General features: G+C 41.5%; 1 protein-coding gene across 3 annotated transcripts in view; it reads left to right on the top strand.

Annotated features, from left to right (window-relative positions):
• The first annotated feature begins 698 nt into the window (after positions 1 to 698).
• Positions 699 to 21811, top strand: part of MASP2 (MBL associated serine protease 2) — a 104036-nt gene continuing 82923 nt past the window's right edge. Inside the window, exons 1-5 of one of the 3 annotated variants that reach the window (XM_063436887.1) lie at positions 2232 to 2329; positions 5339 to 5564; positions 10370 to 10547; positions 12011 to 12133; positions 20486 to 20627. In XM_063436887.1, the coding sequence (XP_063292957.1) occupies positions 2280 to 2329; positions 5339 to 5564; positions 10370 to 10547; positions 12011 to 12133; positions 20486 to 20493 (585 nt within the window). In that variant the 5' untranslated portion in view covers positions 2232 to 2279 and the 3' untranslated portion in view covers positions 20494 to 20627. Of the gene's footprint in view, positions 807 to 2229; positions 2330 to 5338; positions 5565 to 10369; positions 10548 to 12010; positions 12134 to 20485; positions 20628 to 21811 lie in introns of those variants that run through there. The other 2 variants (XM_063436886.1, XM_063436885.1) reach the window with 2 other exon arrangements.

The raw sequence follows: 21811 nt of genomic DNA on the forward strand, positions 1-21811 counted from the left end.
AGGTATTAATTCAGCAGAATTTCAGTTTAGTGAATAAGGACTGGATTCTCTTAGCAGTATGGCTTTAACTTATTTAAAGAGATACTCCACTGCCCAAATACCAAACATAATATGTAAAAATGACTGTTTCGTAGATATGTTTTAAATAAAACCATGCAGACGTTCTGTGTCTGTCCAATCACAGACTCCCAATGCGGCTCAATGAGAAGTCTTTCCATTTCATAATATATAAGAGGGTTCTGTTGTCTAGAGTTTTCAATTTAAAGTAAGTCACTATTTGGTGAATAAACCCTTCTAAGACGCTGACATATAATTCTTTGAAAACGTCATCATGTGGAACTATTAAAACTTTTTACAAAATATTCCAAAAAAGCTGAAATAAAACCATGTATTACTTCGAATTCCCACGTTCAGTTACTATACCGGTCACATACACCTTCTGTTGACTAATCAAAGTGCTGGTTTAACCCCTTAACCCCTCCAAACTTCTGGAATAAAGGGGAATCATGACATGTCACACATTTCATGTGTCCTTAAGGGGTTAAGGTGGTTTTAGTTCTGGGCAGACTAGATGGGCCGATTGGTTCTTATCTGCCGTCACATTCTATGTTTCTAGTTCCATGTCTGTGCATGCTGGGATTCTTTACGGGAAATAAAGAGAAATCGTGAAAGGGCCTCTTCCCGGACAAAACAAAATTCAGAGGGTCATTGGCTTAGGGGCGAGGGACACTGATCAAAGGTTCGCTATCTGCAAACAGATTGCAGGACAATCAGTGAGAGATACATCAGGCAACAGGAGACATGAGGTAAGAGAAAAGTAGGACTTCAAAAAATCTAATCCGGTGTATTGGGGTGTCACCAAACTGGGAATTTGGAGAATTGACAACAGAAATACACATTTTAGGACAAAATCTGCATCTGGAGTTTAATAAATGTGTAGCATTGCCTGAAAAAAAAGAAAAAAAAAACACCTAGTGAGGAATTGCTCCTGCAGAGCTTGCAATCTAGCAAGAGATTGTGTCAGCAGAGGCAGATCAGATTGTGACGGAGGAGACAGTCAGGTGTTGGACTGAGTTAGGTGGAAACCAAATAAATTTCAGGAGTTTCAGATAATAAGTGGGTTTTCAAAGAATGTTTCAATCTAAACTGCCAGATCTGTGGAAGGGATAGGTTCTGTTCGTTCACTTTGCCGTGGGAGGTGGGGTAGCACCATAACCTAAATGCTATTGAGGCACTTACTAGGTTAAGATGAATTTGACCTATTTCCCTGGCACTACTTACTTCTGGAGCACTTTTGTGTTTAGGGCAACATTGTTTCTGCATGGTGCTCCTTAAATACTGCACGAGGGCATGTACGCTTAATAATTCCTTTCCTGGAACCATGGGAACGAGGCCGAGGTGTAATATTAATTTACATGTTACGCCCTGATTTTGCCAGGTGTATTTAATTTACATGTTACGCCCTGATTGTGCCAGGTGTAGTTAATTTACATATTACGCCCTGATTGTGCCAGGTGTAGTTAATTTACATGTTACGCCCTGATTGTGCCAGGTGTAGTTAATTTACATGTTACGCCCTGATTGTGCCAGGTGTATTTAGTTTACATGCTACACCCTGATTGTACTATTCTACCAACCTTCTTTTCTGCCCTTACTCTTACCTTGTGTAACTATAACCCCTCCTAGCATGTAAGCTCATTGAGCAGACCCTCTGTTTCTGTGCGTCCATTTGTCTGGTTAAAATTACGTGTTTGTTAGTCCACCTATTATACAGCGCTGTGGTATTTGTTGGTGCTATGTAAATAATAATAATAATAATAATAATGCCAGGTGTATGATGTAATATCTCCAAAATCACACTACTACCTTAAAGCTGTGGAATGTACGGGGGGATTCCAGCAGAATTAGTTAAGGAATTTCATGAAATGGGAGAAAGTTGTGAATACAGAGAGGGGTAGATCCTGTCCTAATGTGTTTTACACCCCACCTCCTATAGAATGTAAGCTCGTTTGAGCAGGGTCCTCTCCAACCTATTGTTTTGTAATTGTCCTATTTATAGTTAAATCCCCTCCCATAATATTGTAAAGCGCTACGGAATCTGTTGGCGCTATATAAATGGTAATAATAATAATAATAATAATAATAATAATAAACCCTGGACAGAATGAAGAAGGTGGTTAGGAGAGAGTGTTGCAAGAAGACAAGACTGAAGATAAATATTTGCCCAGAGTTAGTGAGAGCTCTTCCGGTTGAAGGAATTGTGTTTTATTGTGGAGGTGATGAGGGGCCCATGCAGTGCGCAGAGAGGCAGGACAGCTGGCGGTGAATGGTAGGTAAAACCTGGCTTAGTCTAGTAGTTGGGTTCATTATGGAAATGGGGCTCTTAATGTTGCTCAAGGAGTGAACCTGCCGACAAAACAAACAGTGAATAGTTTGCGATATAAGAACGGAAAAATGGATCAGTTTGGAGCAGATAGGGGACTTTTGTTTTTTCCCCCCTAAGGATTAGATGGACATCGCTTTTCAAATTTTATAGAGATACTCCAAGCACCAAAACCACTACAGTATATCATATTCTTACAGTTTATTGGTTAAGTGGTGATTGTGCTTGGAGGCTTTGGACCAAGTCCATTTCATTTTGTCAGATTGTTAAACAATGCCTATCATTTTCTAAAGACTACAGGCTGAAACTCTGAGTCAGCCCAAATGGTTTGTAGAGTTGTCTGAATGTTACATTGTGTCCTGAATTGCCCCACTTTGTCCCTTCCGTACTTTGTCGTTATAAATAACCTTGTTTTAGATACAATAAATTAATTTCTGAAATTAAAACATCACCCGTAATTTGGGGAATATTATATCAGGGTCCAAGGAGCTGCTTCCAGTGGAGATTGGGAGCAAGTGCCATATGTGTGTGATCTGGAATATAGAGCACTTAAAGGGACACTCCAGTGCCAGGAAAACAATCCGTTTTCCTAGCACTGCAGGTCCCTTCTCCCTTCCACCTCCCATCCACGGTTGCTGAAGGGGTGAAAATCCCTTCAGTCACTTACCAGAGGCAGCGACATGTCCCACGTCGCTGCTTCCTACTCCGCCACCGCTCCTCCCCTTCATCATGCCGGCCGGGAAGACCTAATGCGCATGCGCGGCAATGCCGCACACCTCGCATTAGACCTCTCCATAGGAAAGCATTGAAAATGCTTTCCTATGAGGAAATGAGTGACACTGGAGGTCCTCACACAGCGTGAGGACGTCCAGCGACACTCTAGTACAGAAAATCTGTGCTATGAGTCAGGAAGTGACCTCTAGTGGCTGTCAACACAGACAGCCACTAGAGGTGGAGTTAACCCTGCAAGGTAATTATTACAGTTTATTAAAAACTGCAGTAATTACAGTTGCATGGTTAAGGGTAGTGGGAGTTGGCACCCAGACCACTCCAATGGGCAGAAGTGGTCTGGGTGCCTGAAGTGTCCCTTTAAGGGGACACTCTAAGTACCATAACCACTACAATCAGCTGTTCCCAGTATAGTACTTTGCTGTGGGAGGTGGGGTAGCACCATAACAACTAAAATAATCTGTTCCCAGTATAGTACTTTGCCGTGGGAGGTGGGGTAGCACCATAACCACTAAAATAAGCTGTTCCCAGTATAGTACTTTGCCGTGGGAGGTAGGGTAGCACCATAACCACAACGATAAGCTGTTCCAAGTATAGTACTTTGCCGTGGGAGGTGGGGTAGCACCATAACCACAACGATAAGCTGTTCCAAGTATAGTACTTTGCCGTGGGAGGTGGGGTAGCACCATAACCACAACAATAAGCTGTTCCCAGTATAGTACTTTGCCGTGGGAGGTGGGGTAGCACCATAACCACAACGATAAGCTGTTCCAAGTATAGTACTTTGCCGTGGGAGGTGGGGTAGCACCATAACCACAACGATAAGCTGTTCCTAGTATAGTACTTTGCCGTGGGAGGTGGGGTAGCACCACCTCGGCATTTATTGCATTAAAAATGAAATCTAATGGTGGTACGAACCAACGATAAATGTGGTCTGCCATGGTTATTTCGGCATTTCCTGCCCCTTTTACTCCACTTATTGATAGCTGGTAGAGCTAAGTGGCAGATGAACTAAATTTGTCAAGATCTGGGGTAAAGCTTGAAAACAATACTCAATATATTGGCTATAGAATCGCTAGACAGGCTTGGTCTGCTCCAACAAGGTTTCTGATATCACCCAGTGGTTTTGTATTGAGCTGTCAGACCATAATAGACAGCCCTGCATATTGTCCAATCTTCTAGGTCTGCAATTAGGTAACTGAATCAGGTATGAATCAGGTATAGCCTCGTCTCTTTAACCCCTTAATGACCAGACTTCTGGGATAAATGGGAATCATGACATGTCACACATGTCATGTGTCCTTAAGGGGTTAAAAGGGTTATTTTTCCCCAAAATATGTATAGCTATGTTCAACGGGGCATATCTTCTCACTGGGTCAGGAGTTGAGAACAGTAGGGTTAAAGGGATTCTCCAGTGCCAGGAAAACATATTATCCCACCCCCCCATCCTAAGTTGCTGAAAGGGTTAAAACCCCTTCAGTGACTTACCGGAGTCCAGCGCCGATGTCCCTCAGCGCTGGGTCAGGCTCTGCATACTCTCCTCCCCCGCCGTCATGGGAGACCTAATCCGCATTAGATCTCCCCACAGGAAAGCATTATTCAATGCTTTCCTATGGGGATTTCGGCGACACTGGAGGTCCTCATGCATAGCGTGAGGATGTCCAGTGTTGATAGACAGCCACTAGAGGAGGAGTTAACCCTGCAAGGTTACAGGGTTAAGGGTAGTGGGAGTTGGCACCAAGACCACTCCAATGGCAGAAGTGGTCTGGGTGCCTGGAGTGTCCTTTTAAATGAGCAGAGCCCAAAAAGACAAGGGGTCAGGTCAAGTTCCAAAATCCAGCACAAAGCACCCAACTATTTCTATAATTCAACTGGCCCATTGGTACTTAAAGTGACTTTATTTTATATTTGAAGGACTCGTCTCTACTTATATAGTGTTCAATAAAATGAGAATTCAAAGTGAATTTCACATTTTAAGGCCAAATTAGTCAAAGTGGAAACATTCTCCCAGCCAGCCATGCTTCCGGCTACTTTGACATAAAATGTGGAATTCACTTAGAATTCAGTGAATAAACCTATTAATATTGTAACAGTTCCCTTGAGTAATACTAAAGCCACAGCATAAGAAGGGAACAGTAAATGTAATTTAAATCATTTTAGATTCCATAACTCGGACATGTCCAAATTAGAAGCAAGTTCATTTTTAACTGATTTCTTGTGTTACAGGCTTTGGTTTTCTGCACTTATTGCCGTCGTGATTTGTAAAACTGGAGATGGGGTGGAACTAACTGGGCTCTACGGAAGAATCACTTCTCCGAATTTTCCGAAACCCTATCCTAATGACCAGACGATCACTTGGACCATTACAACCCCCATAGGGCATCGAATTAAGATCTATTTCACTTACTTCAATCTGGAGCTTTCGTATCGGTGCGAATATGACTACCTCAAGGTATGGAGCACATAGTTAGGAGTCCAAGTTCAATAATTCATTACTATTGGAGTATCGCAAACTAAAATGGGTACATATTGCTTTATTCCAAATCAAATCTCATCCAAAATTCAGCTGGTTTGGAACTCTCCGAATCGCAGCAAAACGAAAATAAAATAATCACTGGATCTGTAACTAATCGATTTTATTTAAAATCAGAAGAAAGAATAGATAACACAATATTAATAAATAAACAAATCCCTTTTGATATCTGCAGAGTGACATTTACGGTGGGTATTAGTGTAAGAAGATAAAACATAAATACACATTGCTCCGTACACAAATAGACACGCACTGATCCAATGATAACCTTAATGGGCTTTGTGAATTTTATCAAGCAATTACTCAGATTCAGCTGGTCTTCGTGCTAAGGGAAAATTAATGTTTCCCCCATATTATATTTGTGCACATATTCCTTTTATCTGCGTTGAACAAACCCAATGCCTCTCAATCCATGGATGGAGGAATCGATTCGCTTGTGGATTCTCTAACGAATAAATGCGCTCGTCCATAGATTGCATTTGATTCGTTCACCTCGGCTGAAAGGGATTTGTGCACGAGTCTAGTCCATTAAAAGTGTTAAAGCATGTACAGAGAACCAGAATCAGCTCTGCCTGGCTGAGGGTAATGGGTGTTACAGTCGAACACTAAATTGAAGGCTTAATTAATTAATCCCTAATCACCAATTCACAGACCGGTGTGTAACTAGCTGGGCTCTAAAGCTGACTGAACACTACATTTTATTGTGTATTGTACTTTACAGTCGTTGTAAAGTATCTCTTAGATTGTGAGCTTGTTTGACCAGGGCCCACTTCACCTCTTGTCTCTGTCAACATCAGTTTGTAAGTCAGTATGTTTAATATATCAATGTATTACTGTAAAACGCTGTCCCTAAGAAGTTGTGTCATGCTTTTTTCTTTAACAAATGCCAAACAAAAAATAAGAACCACTCACTCACTTTTTAATTTTGAGGCAGTTTCAGCACGGCAAACTGATGTGGCAGCAAAGCAGAGGGATAAACTGACAGTCCTTGGAAATAGAAGTTTAGGTGATGTGTCCAGGGCTAGTCCATAAGCAAAGTCCTTTATCCAGTTCAAGGTCGATCAATAGGAGATCAAGCAGTATTGAAGGAAATTCCAAAAGCAGAGTCAAGGCCAGTCCGAATTAGTTAACCAGGTAATTAAAGATATCGGGGTATGAAGAGGAGATTCAGAAAGGGATGGACACACGGTCTCTCTAGGAGTGATCCAAAGAATTAGCAAGGAAGTTCATGCAATCAGTCAGATTAACACATTAATTGTGCCCTAAGGTGTTGGAGATTGGAGTTTAACCAAGGGGTGTGTACTGCCATGCTGTCTTAAAGGGCCAGTAATAAATTAATAAAATTCCTGACAAGTTGGTTGATTCTGCCAAAAGAGTACACGTCAGCCCAGAACGCACGCCCTATGTGTTTCTTCAATGTCATTTTTCTGAAAATCACCTCATTAAATAGCGCTAAATAAAGCATTATGAATTTCTACATTTCATTACATTTTCAAGCCTCACAAAAACATATTAGTTCAATATAGGGGAGAAGTAAATATATACAGCAGTATCTCGGTTTACGGATTTAATTTGTTCTCAGAGACGTTTCTTATTGCGAAAAATTTGTAAACCGAAACGCGGTTTCCCATAGGAATGCATTGAAAACCAATTAATCCGTTCTGGAGGTCAGAAAAAAGTAAAAATGAGCTGCCAACCCACAATGCAGAACACACAATAAAAGGCATGAAAATGACGAAGCTCAGCTCACTACCTTTCCACAGCTTGAGAAATGCACGAAAAAAGCCCCCCACAAAAAAGCTAACAGTTTCCAGAATGGCTCCAAAACTCGATGCAAAAACCGCTCCAACACCCCCACCCTCGACGCCACATGCTACCCACAGGCTCCAGCATGCAGGGGGCGGCGCTATAAACCTCCCAGGTGCAATGCATCCTGGGGAAACTTGCCTTGTATTGCGAAAAAATCAATTGTAAACCGAGGCATGATTTTCAATGGATTTTCATTTGTAAACCGAAAATGACGTTAACCGAGGCGTTTGTAAACCGAGGTCACACTGTATTAAAAAGCCTTAAAAGGGACAGTTCCCCTTTAAATTGCCGACTTGTTTGACTGATTTGACATTAGTCTGCTTTATTTGTGGTTAATAAACAAACTATATTGGTAATGGGTCAGTTCCAGCATTGAACGTCTCATTAATTAAACGTTTTATTCATTATTGTGGAATATAATCAATAAAAGTTTGAGTTTGTTAAAATAACTTTGGATAGTTGGAGTACGGACATAAAGGTATAGACGTACATAGAGTTAATCCTGGCAGAGGCTTTATGGACTATGTACTATACACAAAACTCCTGAATTGCTAAACCTTTAAATAAACAATAATCTTAGTAATTTCCTGGAACTTACACAAAGAACTAACATGACTGCTGTCTAGATGACTGTACCACCCACCCGATGCCCCCCTTTCCCAATGACACACAGAGACCGTATTAAGTGGGGTAAGGGCATCGGCCACAGCTTTATTTAATTTTTCCATGCCAGCAACATAAAATACTGTCAGCTGTTGGGGTGACAGGTATATCCCCACAAACCATGAGTCCATGAGCAGCCTACCTCCGCCCTCAGCTCCCAACAGGCTGCGACTCCCCAAGCCTCCTCGGCAACTTCCTCACTTCTGCCTGCGCTGGCCAGGACTCCCGCGTGCTGTGACAAAACAAGAAACAGAAACCAATAACAAGCACCAGAAACAAAACCCACATTCCTTCAATAACCAAATGTCCTAAGGGCGGGAGGGCGGGAAAGTCAGGATCCCTGCACTTCCAAGAGCTGACAGGTAAGTCCCCTCCCCTAACTGTCCTTATAACTGTCTTCCCATCTTAGCAACTATGTATCCATATATCCCCCTCCCTTCTCCTATTCCTTCAAGACTCCTTAGCCTAGCCGCAGTCATGTCCCCCCTTCCTTGTCAGTCCAGGGAGGTGTCTTGATGTTACTCAGTAATATGGAAATATAAAGCAGATTGTAGGACGAATGATGAGAATATTAAAATCCTGTATGATCTATACGTTTAACATCACACGTCGCATTGCTTAGTAAAATCACATCGTTGACATGAGTTTGCTCCAGTCTCCGAGAGTTTATCTGCTATTGAAGACTTGCCTCCTTGCCGTTCCCAATCTCTGTGTCGCAAAGAAAATAGTTATTTCATGAGGCTCTCTGAAATGCTTTTTTAAATATAAATTCTTTATTTAATAGATTTTGTTAAAGGATCACTATAGTGTCAGGAAGACAGCCACCAGAGGCTGGATTAACCCTCAATGTAAACATGGTTTCTCTGAAACTGCTATGTTTACAGCTGCAGGGTTAAAACCTGGGGGACCTGGCACCCAGACCACTTCATTAAGCTGAAGTGGTCCTTTAATTTGTTTTTATTTATTTTTTTTTCATTTGAAAACATCTTATTACATATATGAGTGAAACAATGACAACATGAAAAGTACAGCAGTACAAAATGTTAGGGTAACATTAGCAAGACGGTCTAATACATCAATATGACTTTGTCTAAACAGATACAAAAGATAAGTCTCCCATCACTCCTTGGCGGAGAAAGAAGTTACCTGCGCTCTCTCCTTAATCCCTATGTATATTTAGCCACTGGAGGGAATGCCCCCCTGCCAACGTCAAGGCAGACCCCCCTAAGTGGGTCCTACAGTGACCCTTCACCTTGCTTCCTTGAGCTTCTGGCAAAGATATCTCTAATGAGACAGAGAGGGGTATTTTTTATATACACCCCTATATACTTATTAACCCTTAATAGGGAACACATGGGATGGGCGGCAGCACTGTAACCAGGCTGTGTGATACAAAAAGTAAATATAAATACAAAAGATAAGTCCTGCGCTCACTCCCATCACTACTCGGCCGGCAGCAAGGACTACAGTACACATCAGCCCCAATATATAGTAAAAACCAAAGAAAAAAAGTTACCTCTCTCCTTAATCCCTATGTATATTTAGACAAATGGAGGTCATTCACTTTTTGTATCACACAGCCTTGTTACAATGCTGCCGCCCATCCCATGTGTTCCCTATTAAGGGTTAATAAGTATATAGGGGTGTATATAAAAAATACCCCTCGCTGTCTCATTAGAGATATCTTTGCCAGAAGCTCAAGGAAGCAGGCTGAAGGGTCAGTGTTAGGACCCGCTTAGTGGGGTCTGCCTTGACGTTGGCAGGTGGGCATTCCCTCCAATGGCCATTGGAGCAACTAAATGACCTCCATTTGTCTAAATATACATAGGGATTAAGGAGAGAGCTCAGGTAACTTTTTTTTTCTGTGACTTTGTGTAAAGTTGACATAGATACATACTCAGTAAGGTAAATAGTCATTGCGGTAGATGTATCATTATGTGTGACCAAGAAGGTGACAAATGTTGAGAAAAAAAAGGAATGAGGGGTAACAGTGTATCTAAAAAATAAAATAAAATGAAAGATTAAACGTTTTGGCCTAACGTATAGAGGGAGCATTAGAGTAGCTCCTTATTGGGCCTTGAAGATTGCATTGGGTTGCAAACTTCACCGAGGAGGACTCTGAAATATTTTTAAGGTTTAATGTAGGTCGTATGACCTTTATGTCCCTATCCATAAACATATTGTAATTTATATGAATATATAAAATGAATATATTCCACTATATATATATAGATTCTATTTTTTTTTAACAGCTCAATTCAAAAGGGACAGAAGTGGCTCACCTGTGCGGCAAAGAGAGCACGGACACTGAGAAAGCCCCCGGAGACACCGTTTTTTACTCCCTCGATAATAAAATGACTGTTACCTTCAGGAGTGATTACTCTAATGAGAAGGAGTTCAATGGTTTTGAGCTTTTCTACACAGCTGAAGGTACTTCATAACCTGAATATTATTCCGTTACATGACTCAATAGCCTCTTTAACTGAGGAGGCCCCCGGGTGACCTGTCTGTTTGGAACTTACATGAGATGTGAAAACAGAAACTCCAGATACATGACCCTAAAAACATCATAATGCCATGTATTATATCTGCTGGCGATTTACATGGAAAGAGACAGACTGAGGCACATTGAGTGAATGCTGATGGTGGAGCTGTGTGATGGAGGCATTGAAGATAAGCTAAAACCACACAGTACATAGTCAGGGCTCTGTTGGAGGATTAACTAATCCCTTAATGAGTTATGGTGGAGGAGAGATGTGATGGAGAAAGTGGTGGAGGAGGGGTGTGGTAAAGAAGAGATGTGATGGATGAAAGGGGTGATAAAGCCTATGGTGTAGGAGAGGAGTGGTGGAGACTGGATAGGTGGATAAAGTCATACAAGTAAGTTTATATGTGAACTCTATGGGAGGGGGTCTGCAACTCACTAGGAACTACTAAAAATGAGAAGTTCACAGGCGTAGGGTGAAGGCAAAAAAATATTTTTATTGGAGATCAAAACAACATTTCAGCCAAGAGGTCTTAGTCATCTAGGCCGAAATGTTGTATAGTTTTTTTGCCTTCCCCCTACATTGTGAGGCCTGTGGAACTCTATTTTTTGGAGACTATGGTGGAGGTGAGGTGTGATGGAGACAGTGGTTGAAGAAAGGTGTGGTGGAGAGGTATGATTGAGGTACTGGTGGAGGAGGAGAGGTGCGATGGAGATTGTGGTGGAGGAGAGGTGTAATGGAGATTGTGGTGGAGGAGAGGTGTAATGGAGACAGTGGTGCATGAACTGAGGTGTGACGGAGACAGTGGTGGAGGAAAGGTGTGATGGAGATTGTGGTGCAGGAGAGGTGTGATGGAGACAGTGGTGGAGGAGAGGTGTGATGGAGACAGTGGTGGAGGAGAGGTGTGATGGAGATTGTGGTGGAGGAGAGGTGTGATGGAGACTGTGGTGGAGGAGAGGTGTGATGGAGATTGTGGTGGAAGAGAGGTTTGATGGAGATTGTGGTGGAGGAGAGGTGTGATGGAGACTGTGGTGGAGGAGAGGTGTGATGGAGATAGTGGTGGAGGTGAGGTGTGATGGAGATTGCGGTGGAGGAGAGATATGATGGAGACAGTGGTGGAGGAGAGGTGTGATAGAGACAGTGGTGGAGGAGAGGTGTGATGGAGATTGTGGTGGAGGAGAGGTGTGATAGAGACAGTGGTGGAGGAGAGGTGTGATGGAGATTGTGGTGGAGGAGAGGTGTGATAGAGACAGTGGTGGAGGAGAGGTGTGATGGAGACTGTGGTGGAGGAGAGGTGTGATCGAGACAGAAGTCGAATGGCAGTAATTGAGAATCACTCTTATATTGTGTCTGATCTTATAATGGCAGCCAGTGGGCGTAATTATCCCTTTCTTTCTCTCATTATAGATATTAATGAATGTGAGAGTGACACAGAGATTTGTGACCATTTTTGTCATAACTACATTGGGGGACATTATTGCAGCTGTAGGCCTGGATTCAGCCTTCACAGTGATAAGAAAATATGCACGGGTAAGTACCTTCAATAGGTAGGTGCAGTCAAACTTGCTCTTTGGGTGAAGACATTCAACCTCCAGGTGTAGCCAGTCACTGTGTAAGTGAGGACATGTGATGTATAGATTTAGTCTAACCCAATATTGGTAGGCAGCTTCAGTCTTTATATACAGTCTTAGTAAGTATATAAATGAGTAAACACAAGTTAAAGGAATTGCGAAGCACGATCTATAGATGGCTGTAGTTCTATGAAAAAGCCAGACGATAGGTGAATTCATTCTGTAGGGGACTAAAGCCAACCTATAGATATACTGGGTTATTTACTAATGTGTGAAGTGTCTGAACTTTATGGTGAATTTAAAAAATATTAGATGCAATATCTAAAGTGGAAACATTCCAGACATTTTGTTAGAATATTTCTATTGTGGCCTAAACCGTTGATACTTGATTTTTTGTAAATTAAAATAAAAGCCATATAACACCCAGACACGTCACACTGCCCATGTCAGGAATATGGGGGGCAGCGGCATGTTCCAGACGTGTCGGCCTCCCGGGCTATGTCAGGAATATGGGGGGCAGCGGCATGTTCCAGACGGCCACCCGGGCTATGTCAGGAATATGGGGGGCAGCGGCATGTTCCAGACGTGTCGGCCTCCCGGGCTATGTCAGGAATATAGGGGGCAGCGGCATGTTCCAGACGTGTCAGCCGCCCGGGCTATGTCAGGAATATGGGGGGCAGCGGCATGTTCCAGACGTGTCGGCCTCCCGGGCTATGTCAGGAATATAGGGGGCAGCGGCATGTTCCAGACATGTCGGCCTCCCGGGCTATGTCAGGAATATGGGGGGCAGCGGCATGTTCCAGACGTGTCAGCCGCCCAGGCTATGTCAGGAATATGGGGGGCAGCGGCATGTTCCAGACGTGTCGGCCTCCCGGGCTATGTCAGGAATATGGGGGGCAGCGGCATGTTCCAGACGTGTCAGCCGCCCGGGCTATGTCAGGAATATGGGGGGGAGCGGCATGTTCCAGACGGCCACCCGGGCTATGTCAGGAATATGGGGGGCAGCGGCATGTTCCAGACGGCCACCCGGGCTATGTCAGGAATATGGGGGGCAGCGGCATGTTCCAGACGTGTCGGCCGCCCGGGCTATGTCAGGAATATGGGGGGCAGCGGCATGTTCCAGACGTATCGGCGGCTGCCCGGGCTATGTCAGGAATATGGGGGGCAGCGGCATGTTCCAGACGTGTCGGCCGCCCGGGCTATGTCAGGAATATGGGGGGCTGTGGCATGTTCCAGACGTGTTGGCCGCCCGGGCTATGTCAGGAATATGGGGGGCAGCGGCATGTTCCAGACGTATCGGCGGCCCCCGGGCTATGTCAGGAATATGGGGGGAGCGGCATGTTCCAGACGTGCCAAACGCCCGGGCTATGTCAGGAATATGGGGGGCTGTGGCATGTTCCAGACGTGTTGGCCGCCCGGGCTATGTCAGGAATATGGGGGGCAGCGGCATGTTCCAGACGTATCGGCGGCCCCCGGGCTATGTCAGGAATATGGGGGGAGCGGCATGTTCCAGACGTGTCAGCCGCCCGGGCTATGTCAGGAATATGGGGGGAGCGGCATGTTCCAGACGTGTCGGCCGCCCGGGCTATGTCAGGAATATGGGGGGCAGTGGCATGTTCCAGACGTGTCAGCCGCCTGGGCTATGTCAGGAATATGGGGGGCAGCAGCATGTTCCAGACTTGTCGGCCGCTCAGTAAGGTCCTCTGAGAGATTCTGTGCAGACCTCCCTCAGCCTGAGCAGTGATCCGGACTATAATGTTCCTTCTCCCTAGGATAAAAAAAAATTGTGTTTTTGCCCCTTTACCACATTCTATTCTAACAACCAGCATTTTCTTCATGGCACATGGTACAGCATGAAAAGAGTTAAAGTGCCTTAAATACAGCTGAATAGGGAAGCTTAGAAGCAACTGTAGCCTCTGGCAAACTGACAATAAACAGTTAAAGGGAGAAAATGTAACACACACGTATCCAAAGACATCAGAAGGTATTTTAACATGTATTTAACCCAGGGTTTGGCAATAGAAATGAACTCAGCACTCCTGGGATGAAGTGTTTATCTGACCAGCCTGCAACTCTTATCTTTGTATTTAGATTTTGCAATTCCTTCAATTCTGACTAATTCTGTGTATAGTGCATAAACCCAAAGACATGGTCTTTTCTTCTTGTTCTATAGCACTAATATATTATCCAGTTCTTGCAATAGTTACACAGATACATCCACTTTCTTCACCTTAAAGGGACAGTCAAATCAACATATCCATTGTCATTCAGTGCAGTGAAGTGTTGCTCATAGTCCCTAGATGCCAATGCTAGTTATTTGGGAGCAGTTCACAGAAACTTTGGCTGTCGTCGGCACCCAGAGTTAACCCCGGCTTCGGCCAATTTAATAACGCAGAATGCATAGTGAGTTTCCCTCCCCCGAGGGCTGGTTGCATTCCTGTAGTTAGCCAGAGACTTCCTGTGAAAACCTTTTTGGACGCAGATTGAAGACCAATCAGCAGGAAGTACGTTATTCTTTACGAGATTTCTATAGCTTAGTTGCTGCAGCACATCTTTAAGCAGCATTTCAATTTGTGATCTGCATTGAGCACAGCAATGCAATAGAAGAAATATCTCCAGGCACTCAGAACGTTAAAGCCGCAGGCAGGTTTATTGAAACAGAAAGGACAGCAACGTTTCGACCTAACAAGAGGTCTTTGTCAAGCACAAGCTGAAATACCGGTTACATCGTCACCAATCCCCCTTCCAGTGTCTATCTGCACACTTAGACACATTTCATTTGTTGGAGTCCAGTGCAGGAGTGTCTCTTTAAACGCAAATCCCAGCCACCCACTTTGCATCTCAAACAGCAGCAACACTGACTACCGTTCAGAAGATCTGTGCCAGGGTGAAGATATAGGAACAGGAATAGGAAAGAGAGACGCAGATTTACTGCAGGTCTGTCCTGGTCTATATCTGCAGGCTGCTTGTCCTCCTACAGCTCAGCTCACTGACCAGCATTAATAGAGAACATAAGGAGTTAGGTAGACAAAGCATTCATAGAGAACATAAGGAGTTAGGTAGACAAAGCATTCATAGAGAACATAAGGAGTTAGGTAGACAAAGCATTCATAGAGAACATAAGGAGTTAGGTAGACAAAGCATTCATAGAGAACATAAGGAGTTAGGTAGACAAAGCATTCATAGAGAACATAAGGAGTTAGCTAGACAAAGCATTCATAGAGAACATAAGGAGTTAGCTAGACAAAGCATTCATAGAGAACATAAGGAGTTAGCTAGACAAAGCATTCATAGAGAACATAAGGAGTTAGGGAGACAAAGCATTCATAGAGAACATAAGGAGTTAGGTAGACAAAGCATTCATAGAGAACATAAGGAGTTAGGGAGACAAAGCATTCATAGAGAACATAAGGAGTTAGCTAGACAAAGCATTCATAGAGAACATAAGGAGTTAGGTAGACAAAGCATTCATAGAGAACATAAGGAGTTAGGTAGACAAAGCATTCATAGAGAACATAAGGAGTTAGCTAGACAAAGCATTCATAGAGAACATAAGGAGTTAGCTAGACAAAGCATTCATAGAGAACATAAGGAGTTAGCTAGACAAAGCATTCATAGAGAACATAAGGAGTTAGCTAGACAAAGCATTCATAGAGAACATAAGGAGTTAGGTAGACAAAGCATTCATAGAGAACATAAGGAGTTAGCTAGACAAAGCATTAATAGAGAACATAAGGAGTTAGCTAGACAAAGCATTCATAGAGAACATAAGGAGTTAGGTAGACAAAGCATTCATAGAGAACATAAGGAGTTAGCTAGACAAAGCATTCATAGAGAACATAAGGAGTTAGGTAGACAAAGCATTCATAGAGAACATAAGGAGTTAGCTAGACAAAGCATTCATAGAGAACATAAGGAGTTAGCTAGACAAAGCATTAATAGAGAACATAAGGAGTTAGCTAGACAAAGCATTCGTAGAGAACATAAGGAGTTAGCTAGACAACGCATTCATAGAGAACATAAGGAGTTAGGTAGACAAAGCATTCATAGAGAACATAAGGAGTTAGCTAGACAAAGCATTCATAGAGAACATAAGGAGTTAGCTAGACAAAGCATTCATAGAGAACATAAGGAGTTAGGTAGACAAAGCATTAATAGAGAACATAAGGAGTTAGGTAGACAAAGCATTAATAGAGAACATAAGGAGTTAGGTAGACAAAGCATTCATAGAGAACATAAGGAGTTAGGTAGACAAAGCATTCATAGAGAACATAAGGAGTTAGGTAGACAAAGCATTAATAGAGAACATAAGGAGTTAGCTAGACAACGCATTCATAGAGAACATAAGGAGTTAGCTAGACAAAGCATTCATAGAGAACATAAGGAGTTAGGTAGACAAAGCATTCATAGAGAACATAAGGAGTTAGGGAGACAAAGCATTCATAGAGAACATAAGGAGTTAGCTAGACAACGCATTCATAGAGAACATAAGGAGTTAGCTAGACAAAGCATTCATAGAGAACATAAGGAGTTAGGGAGACAAAGCATTCATAGAGAACATAAGGAGTTAGGTAGACAACGCATTCATAGAGAACATAAGGAGTTAGCTAGACAAAGCATTCATAGAGAACATAAGGAGTTAGCTAGACAAAGCATTCATAGAGAACATAAGGAGTTAGCTAGACAAAGCATTCATAGAGAACATAAGGAGTTAGCTAGACAAAGCATTCATAGAGAACATAAGGAGTTAGGTAGACAAAGCATTCATAGAGAACATAAGGAGTTAGGTAGACAAAGCATTCATAGAGAACATAAGGAGTTAGGGAGACAAAGCATTCATAGAGAACATAAGGAGTTAGCTAGACAAAGCATTCATAGAGAACATAAGGAGTTAGGTAGACAAAGCATTAATAGAGAACATAAGGAGTTAGCTAGACAAAGCATTCATAGAGAACATAAGGAGTTAGGTAGACAAAGCATTCATAGAGAACATAAGGAGTTAGCTAGACAAAGCATTCATAGAGAACATAAGGAGTTAGCTAGACAAAGCATTCATAGAGAACATAAGGAGTTAGCTAGACAAAGCATTCATAGAGAACATAAGGAGTTAGCTAGACAAAGCATTCATAGAGAACATAAGGAGTTAGCTAGACAAAGCATTAATAGAGAACATAAGGAGTTAGCTAGACAACGCATTCATAGAGAACATAAGGAGTTAGGTAGACAAAGCATTAATAGAGAACATAAGGAGTTAGCTAGACAACGCATTCATAGAGAACATAAGGAGTTAGCTAGACAAAGCATTCATAGAGAACATAAGGAGTTAGGTAGACAAAGCATTCATAGAGAACATAAGGAGTTAGGTAGACAAAGCATTAATAGAGAACATAAGGAGTTAGGTAGACAAAGCATTAATAGAGAACATAAGGAGTTAGGTAGACAAAGCATTAATAGAGAACATAAGGAGTTAGCTAGACAAAGCATTCATAGAGAACATAAGGAGTTAGCTAGACAAAGCATTCATAGAGAACATAAGGAGTTAGCTAGACAAAGCATTCATAGAGAACATAAGGAGTTAGCTAGACAAAGCATTCATAGAGAACATAAGGAGTTAGGTAGACAAAGCATTCATAGAGAACATAAGGAGTTAGGTAGACAAAGCATTCATAGAGAACATAAGGAGTTAGGGAGACAAAGCATTCATAGAGAACATAAGGAGTTAGCTAGACAAAGCATTCATAGAGAACATAAGGAGTTAGGTAGACAAAGCATTAATAGAGAACATAAGGAGTTAGCTAGACAAAGCATTCATAGAGAACATAAGGAGTTAGGTAGACAAAGCATTCATAGAGAACATAAGGAGTTAGCTAGACAAAGCATTCATAGAGAACATAAGGAGTTAGCTAGACAAAGCATTCATAGAGAACATAAGGAGTTAGCTAGACAAAGCATTAATAGAGAACATAAGGAGTTAGCTAGACAACGCATTCATAGAGAACATAAGGAGTTAGGTAGACAAAGCATTAATAGAGAACATAAGGAGTTAGCTAGACAACGCATTCATAGAGAACATAAGGAGTTAGCTAGACAAAGCATTCATAGAGAACATAAGGAGTTAGCTAGACAAAGCATTCATAGAGAACATAAGGAGTTAGGTAGACAAAGCATTCATAGAGAACATAAGGAGTTAGGTAAACAAAGCATTAATAGAGAACATAAGGAGTTAGGTAGACAAAGCATTAATAGAGAACATAAGGAGTTAGCTAGACAAAGCATTCATAGAGAACATAAGGAGTTAGGTAGACAACGCATTCATAGAGAACATAAGGAGTTAGCTAGACAAAGCATTCATAGAGAACATAAGGAGTTAGCTAGACAAAGCATTCATAGAGAACATAAGGAGTTAGGTAGACAAAGCATTCATAGAGAACATAAGGAGTTAGGTAGACAAAGCATTCATAGAGAACATAAGGAGTTAGCTAGACAAAGCATTCATAGAGAACATAAGGAGTTAGGTAGACAACGCATTCATAGAGAACATAAGGAGTTAGGTAGACAAAGCATTCATAGAGAACATAAGGAGTTAGGTAGACAAAGCATTCATAGAGAACATAAGGAGTTAGCTAGACAAAGCATTCATAGAGAACATAAGGAGTTAGCTAGACAAAGCATTCATAGAGAACATAAGGAGTTAGGTAGACAACGCATTCATAGAGAACATAAGGAGTTAGGTAGACAAAGCATTCATAGAGAACATAAGGAGTTAGGTAGACAAAGCATTCATAGAGAACATAAGGAGTTAGGTAGACAAAGCATTCATAGAGAACATAAGGAGTTAGCTAGACAACGCATTCATAGAGAACATAAGGAGTTAGCTAGACAAAGCATTCATAGAGAACATAAGGAGTTAGGTAGACAAAGCATTAATAGAGAACATAAGGAGTTAGGTAGACAAAGCATTCATAGAGAACATAAGGAGTTAGCTAGACAAAGCATTCATAGAGAACATAAGGAGTTAGCTAGACAAAGCATTCATAGAGAACATAAGGAGTTAGGTAGACAAAGCATTAATAGAGAACATAAGGAGTTAGGTAGACAAAGCATTCATAGAGAACATAAGGAGTTAGGTAGACAAAGCATTCATAGAGAACATAAGGAGTTAGGTAGACAAAGCATTCATAGAGAACATAAGGAGTTAGGTAGACAAAGCATTCATAGAGAACATAAGGAGTTAGGTAGACAAAGCATTCATAGAGAACATAAGGAGTTAGGTAGACAAAGCATTCATAGAGAACATAAGGAGTTAGCTAGACAACGCATTCATAGAGAACATAAGGAGTTAGCTAGACAAAGCATTCATAGAGAACATAAGGAGTTAGCTAGACAAAGCATTCATAGAGAACATAAGGAGTTAGCTAGACAACGCATTCATAGAGAACATAAGGAGTTAGGTAGACAAAGCATTCATAGAGAACATAAGGAGTTAGGTAGACAAAGCATTCATAGAGAACATAAGGAGTTAGGTAGACAAAGCATTCATAGAGAACATAAGGAGTTAGGTAGACAAAGCATTCATAGAGAACATAAGGAGTTAGCTAGACAACGCATTCATAGAGAACATAAGGAGTTAGCTAGACAAAGCATTCATAGAGAACATAAGGAGTTAGCTAGACAAAGCATTCATAGAGAACATAAGGAGTTAGCTAGACAACGCATTCATAGAGAACATAAGGAGTTAGCTAGACAAAGCATTCATAGAGAACATAAGGAGTTAGCTAGACAAAGCATTCATAGAGAACATAAGGAGTTAGGTAGACAAAGCATTCATAGAGAACATAAGGAGTTAGCTAGACAAAGCATTCATAGAGAACATAAGGAGTTAGCTAGACAAAGCATTCATAGAGAACATAAGGAGTTAGCTAGACAAAGCATTCATAGAGAACATAAGGAGTTAGGTAGACAAAGCATTCATAGAGAACATAAGGAGTTAGGTAGACAAAGCATTCATAGAGAACATAAGGAGTTAGCTAGACAAAGCATTCATAGAGAACATAAGGAGTTAGCTAGACAAAGCATTCATAGAGAACATAAGGAGTTAGCTAGACAAAGCATTCATAGAGAACATAAGGAGTTAGGTAGACAAAGCATTCATAGAGAACATAAGGAGTTAGCTAGACAAAGCATTCATAGAGAACATAAGGAGTTAGGTAGGGCAGTTACAAAACTACAAAGATTTGAGTATGCAAAATAATATACCTTAATAATATCCCTTCCATAAACACTATTCTTTTTTTTTTTTCTTCTTTAATAGCTCAGTAGATCCAAGATGGGATGGTGGGTTTGATGGTAAACCCCATTACAAGTTCATATAAAGAATGGATCCAGCCTTTGAGCCAAACTACACCAATCTATGGGGCAGATATACCAATAAAGTCACTATTTATGACAATTTACACGAGCCCTTAGTCTTTATTGCATTTTATAATATGTACAGAGGGGTTTGCATTAATAATGAAAGATGTGCCTTTTTGGTGGCCTGTGTAAACGTATGGAGACAGTTGAGGCAAGAGATAGGTGTAGGTGTGGGTAACAATGAGTAAAAAATATGGTAAACTGTCATGAAAACCTGGTGGAATGCTAAATAAATATACACTCGCCCTGATATCAAAAAAAGGAAACAATGTAACTCAAACCGGATGTACTAGGAAAAGGTGGAGACAGAAATAGTGCAATATACTCCAAACCAGAAAATATGTTTTCAATTACAAAAGGTGAAAATAATCGTCGAAACACATCTTGAGCTAGTAGTACCGGTGGACAATATTTTATCTTTGTTAGCATTTGGCTCAGTTTTATTTAATTTTATCTGTTTTTAATTCTTTTGAAATTAATAACCGTTTATTAGCCTACTTTTAGTCCTGTGGACTCCTGATATTCTGTTTGCACTCCAAGAAGGGTTGTGTTCCCTCTCCTGACACACATGCTATCCTACTGAAAGCCAATTATATTAGGCTGTCTAGAAGGTGAGCAGTTATTTGCTCTCTATATTTACTACATCACTGTGTTAAGGTTTTATACGATGCGCTTTACTCTTCTTTTATCTCCTCTCTGAGCTCCCCTGTTTTTGATACAGGAGAGGTCCTGCTATCGCCATAGCTTGCCATCATTGTGATCTGACCCTATCCTTGTGTGGCTCTCCATGTGAACTTATCCATTACCCCTTATAGATATATATATATTTTTTTAATGTATCACACTATTTCTGTATTCTCCTTTTCCTGGTACATCCCATTTGAATTTGTTTACGTCACTGTGCATTATATTACACCGAGCATTTTCTTCTGGGTTACAATGATATTGAATATCTATGTGGATCACACTTCCCATAAAGCCCAGCTAGTCTTTAGTGAAAGGTGGTTTACAAACATCCTAAATGTCACTATTAGTCATTAATGAGTCAGTAGAACACGCTAAGTGTACTGAACACATAAATAGCCTTTATACGGGCTTTGCAATATATTCTGTATTGTATCATTGCTGCAGCTCTGGCCTCCTTTCATAGCAAGTGACTGAACAGATTGTTGTCACCATTGTGCTATTTGTATCGGTGACACCCCTTGCAATGTGTCAGTCTAAT

The sequence above is a fragment of the Pelobates fuscus genome, chromosome 11, assembly GCF_036172605.1.
Source record: "Pelobates fuscus isolate aPelFus1 chromosome 11, aPelFus1.pri, whole genome shotgun sequence".
In the NCBI taxonomy this organism is placed as follows: domain Eukaryota; kingdom Metazoa; phylum Chordata; class Amphibia; order Anura; family Pelobatidae; genus Pelobates; species Pelobates fuscus.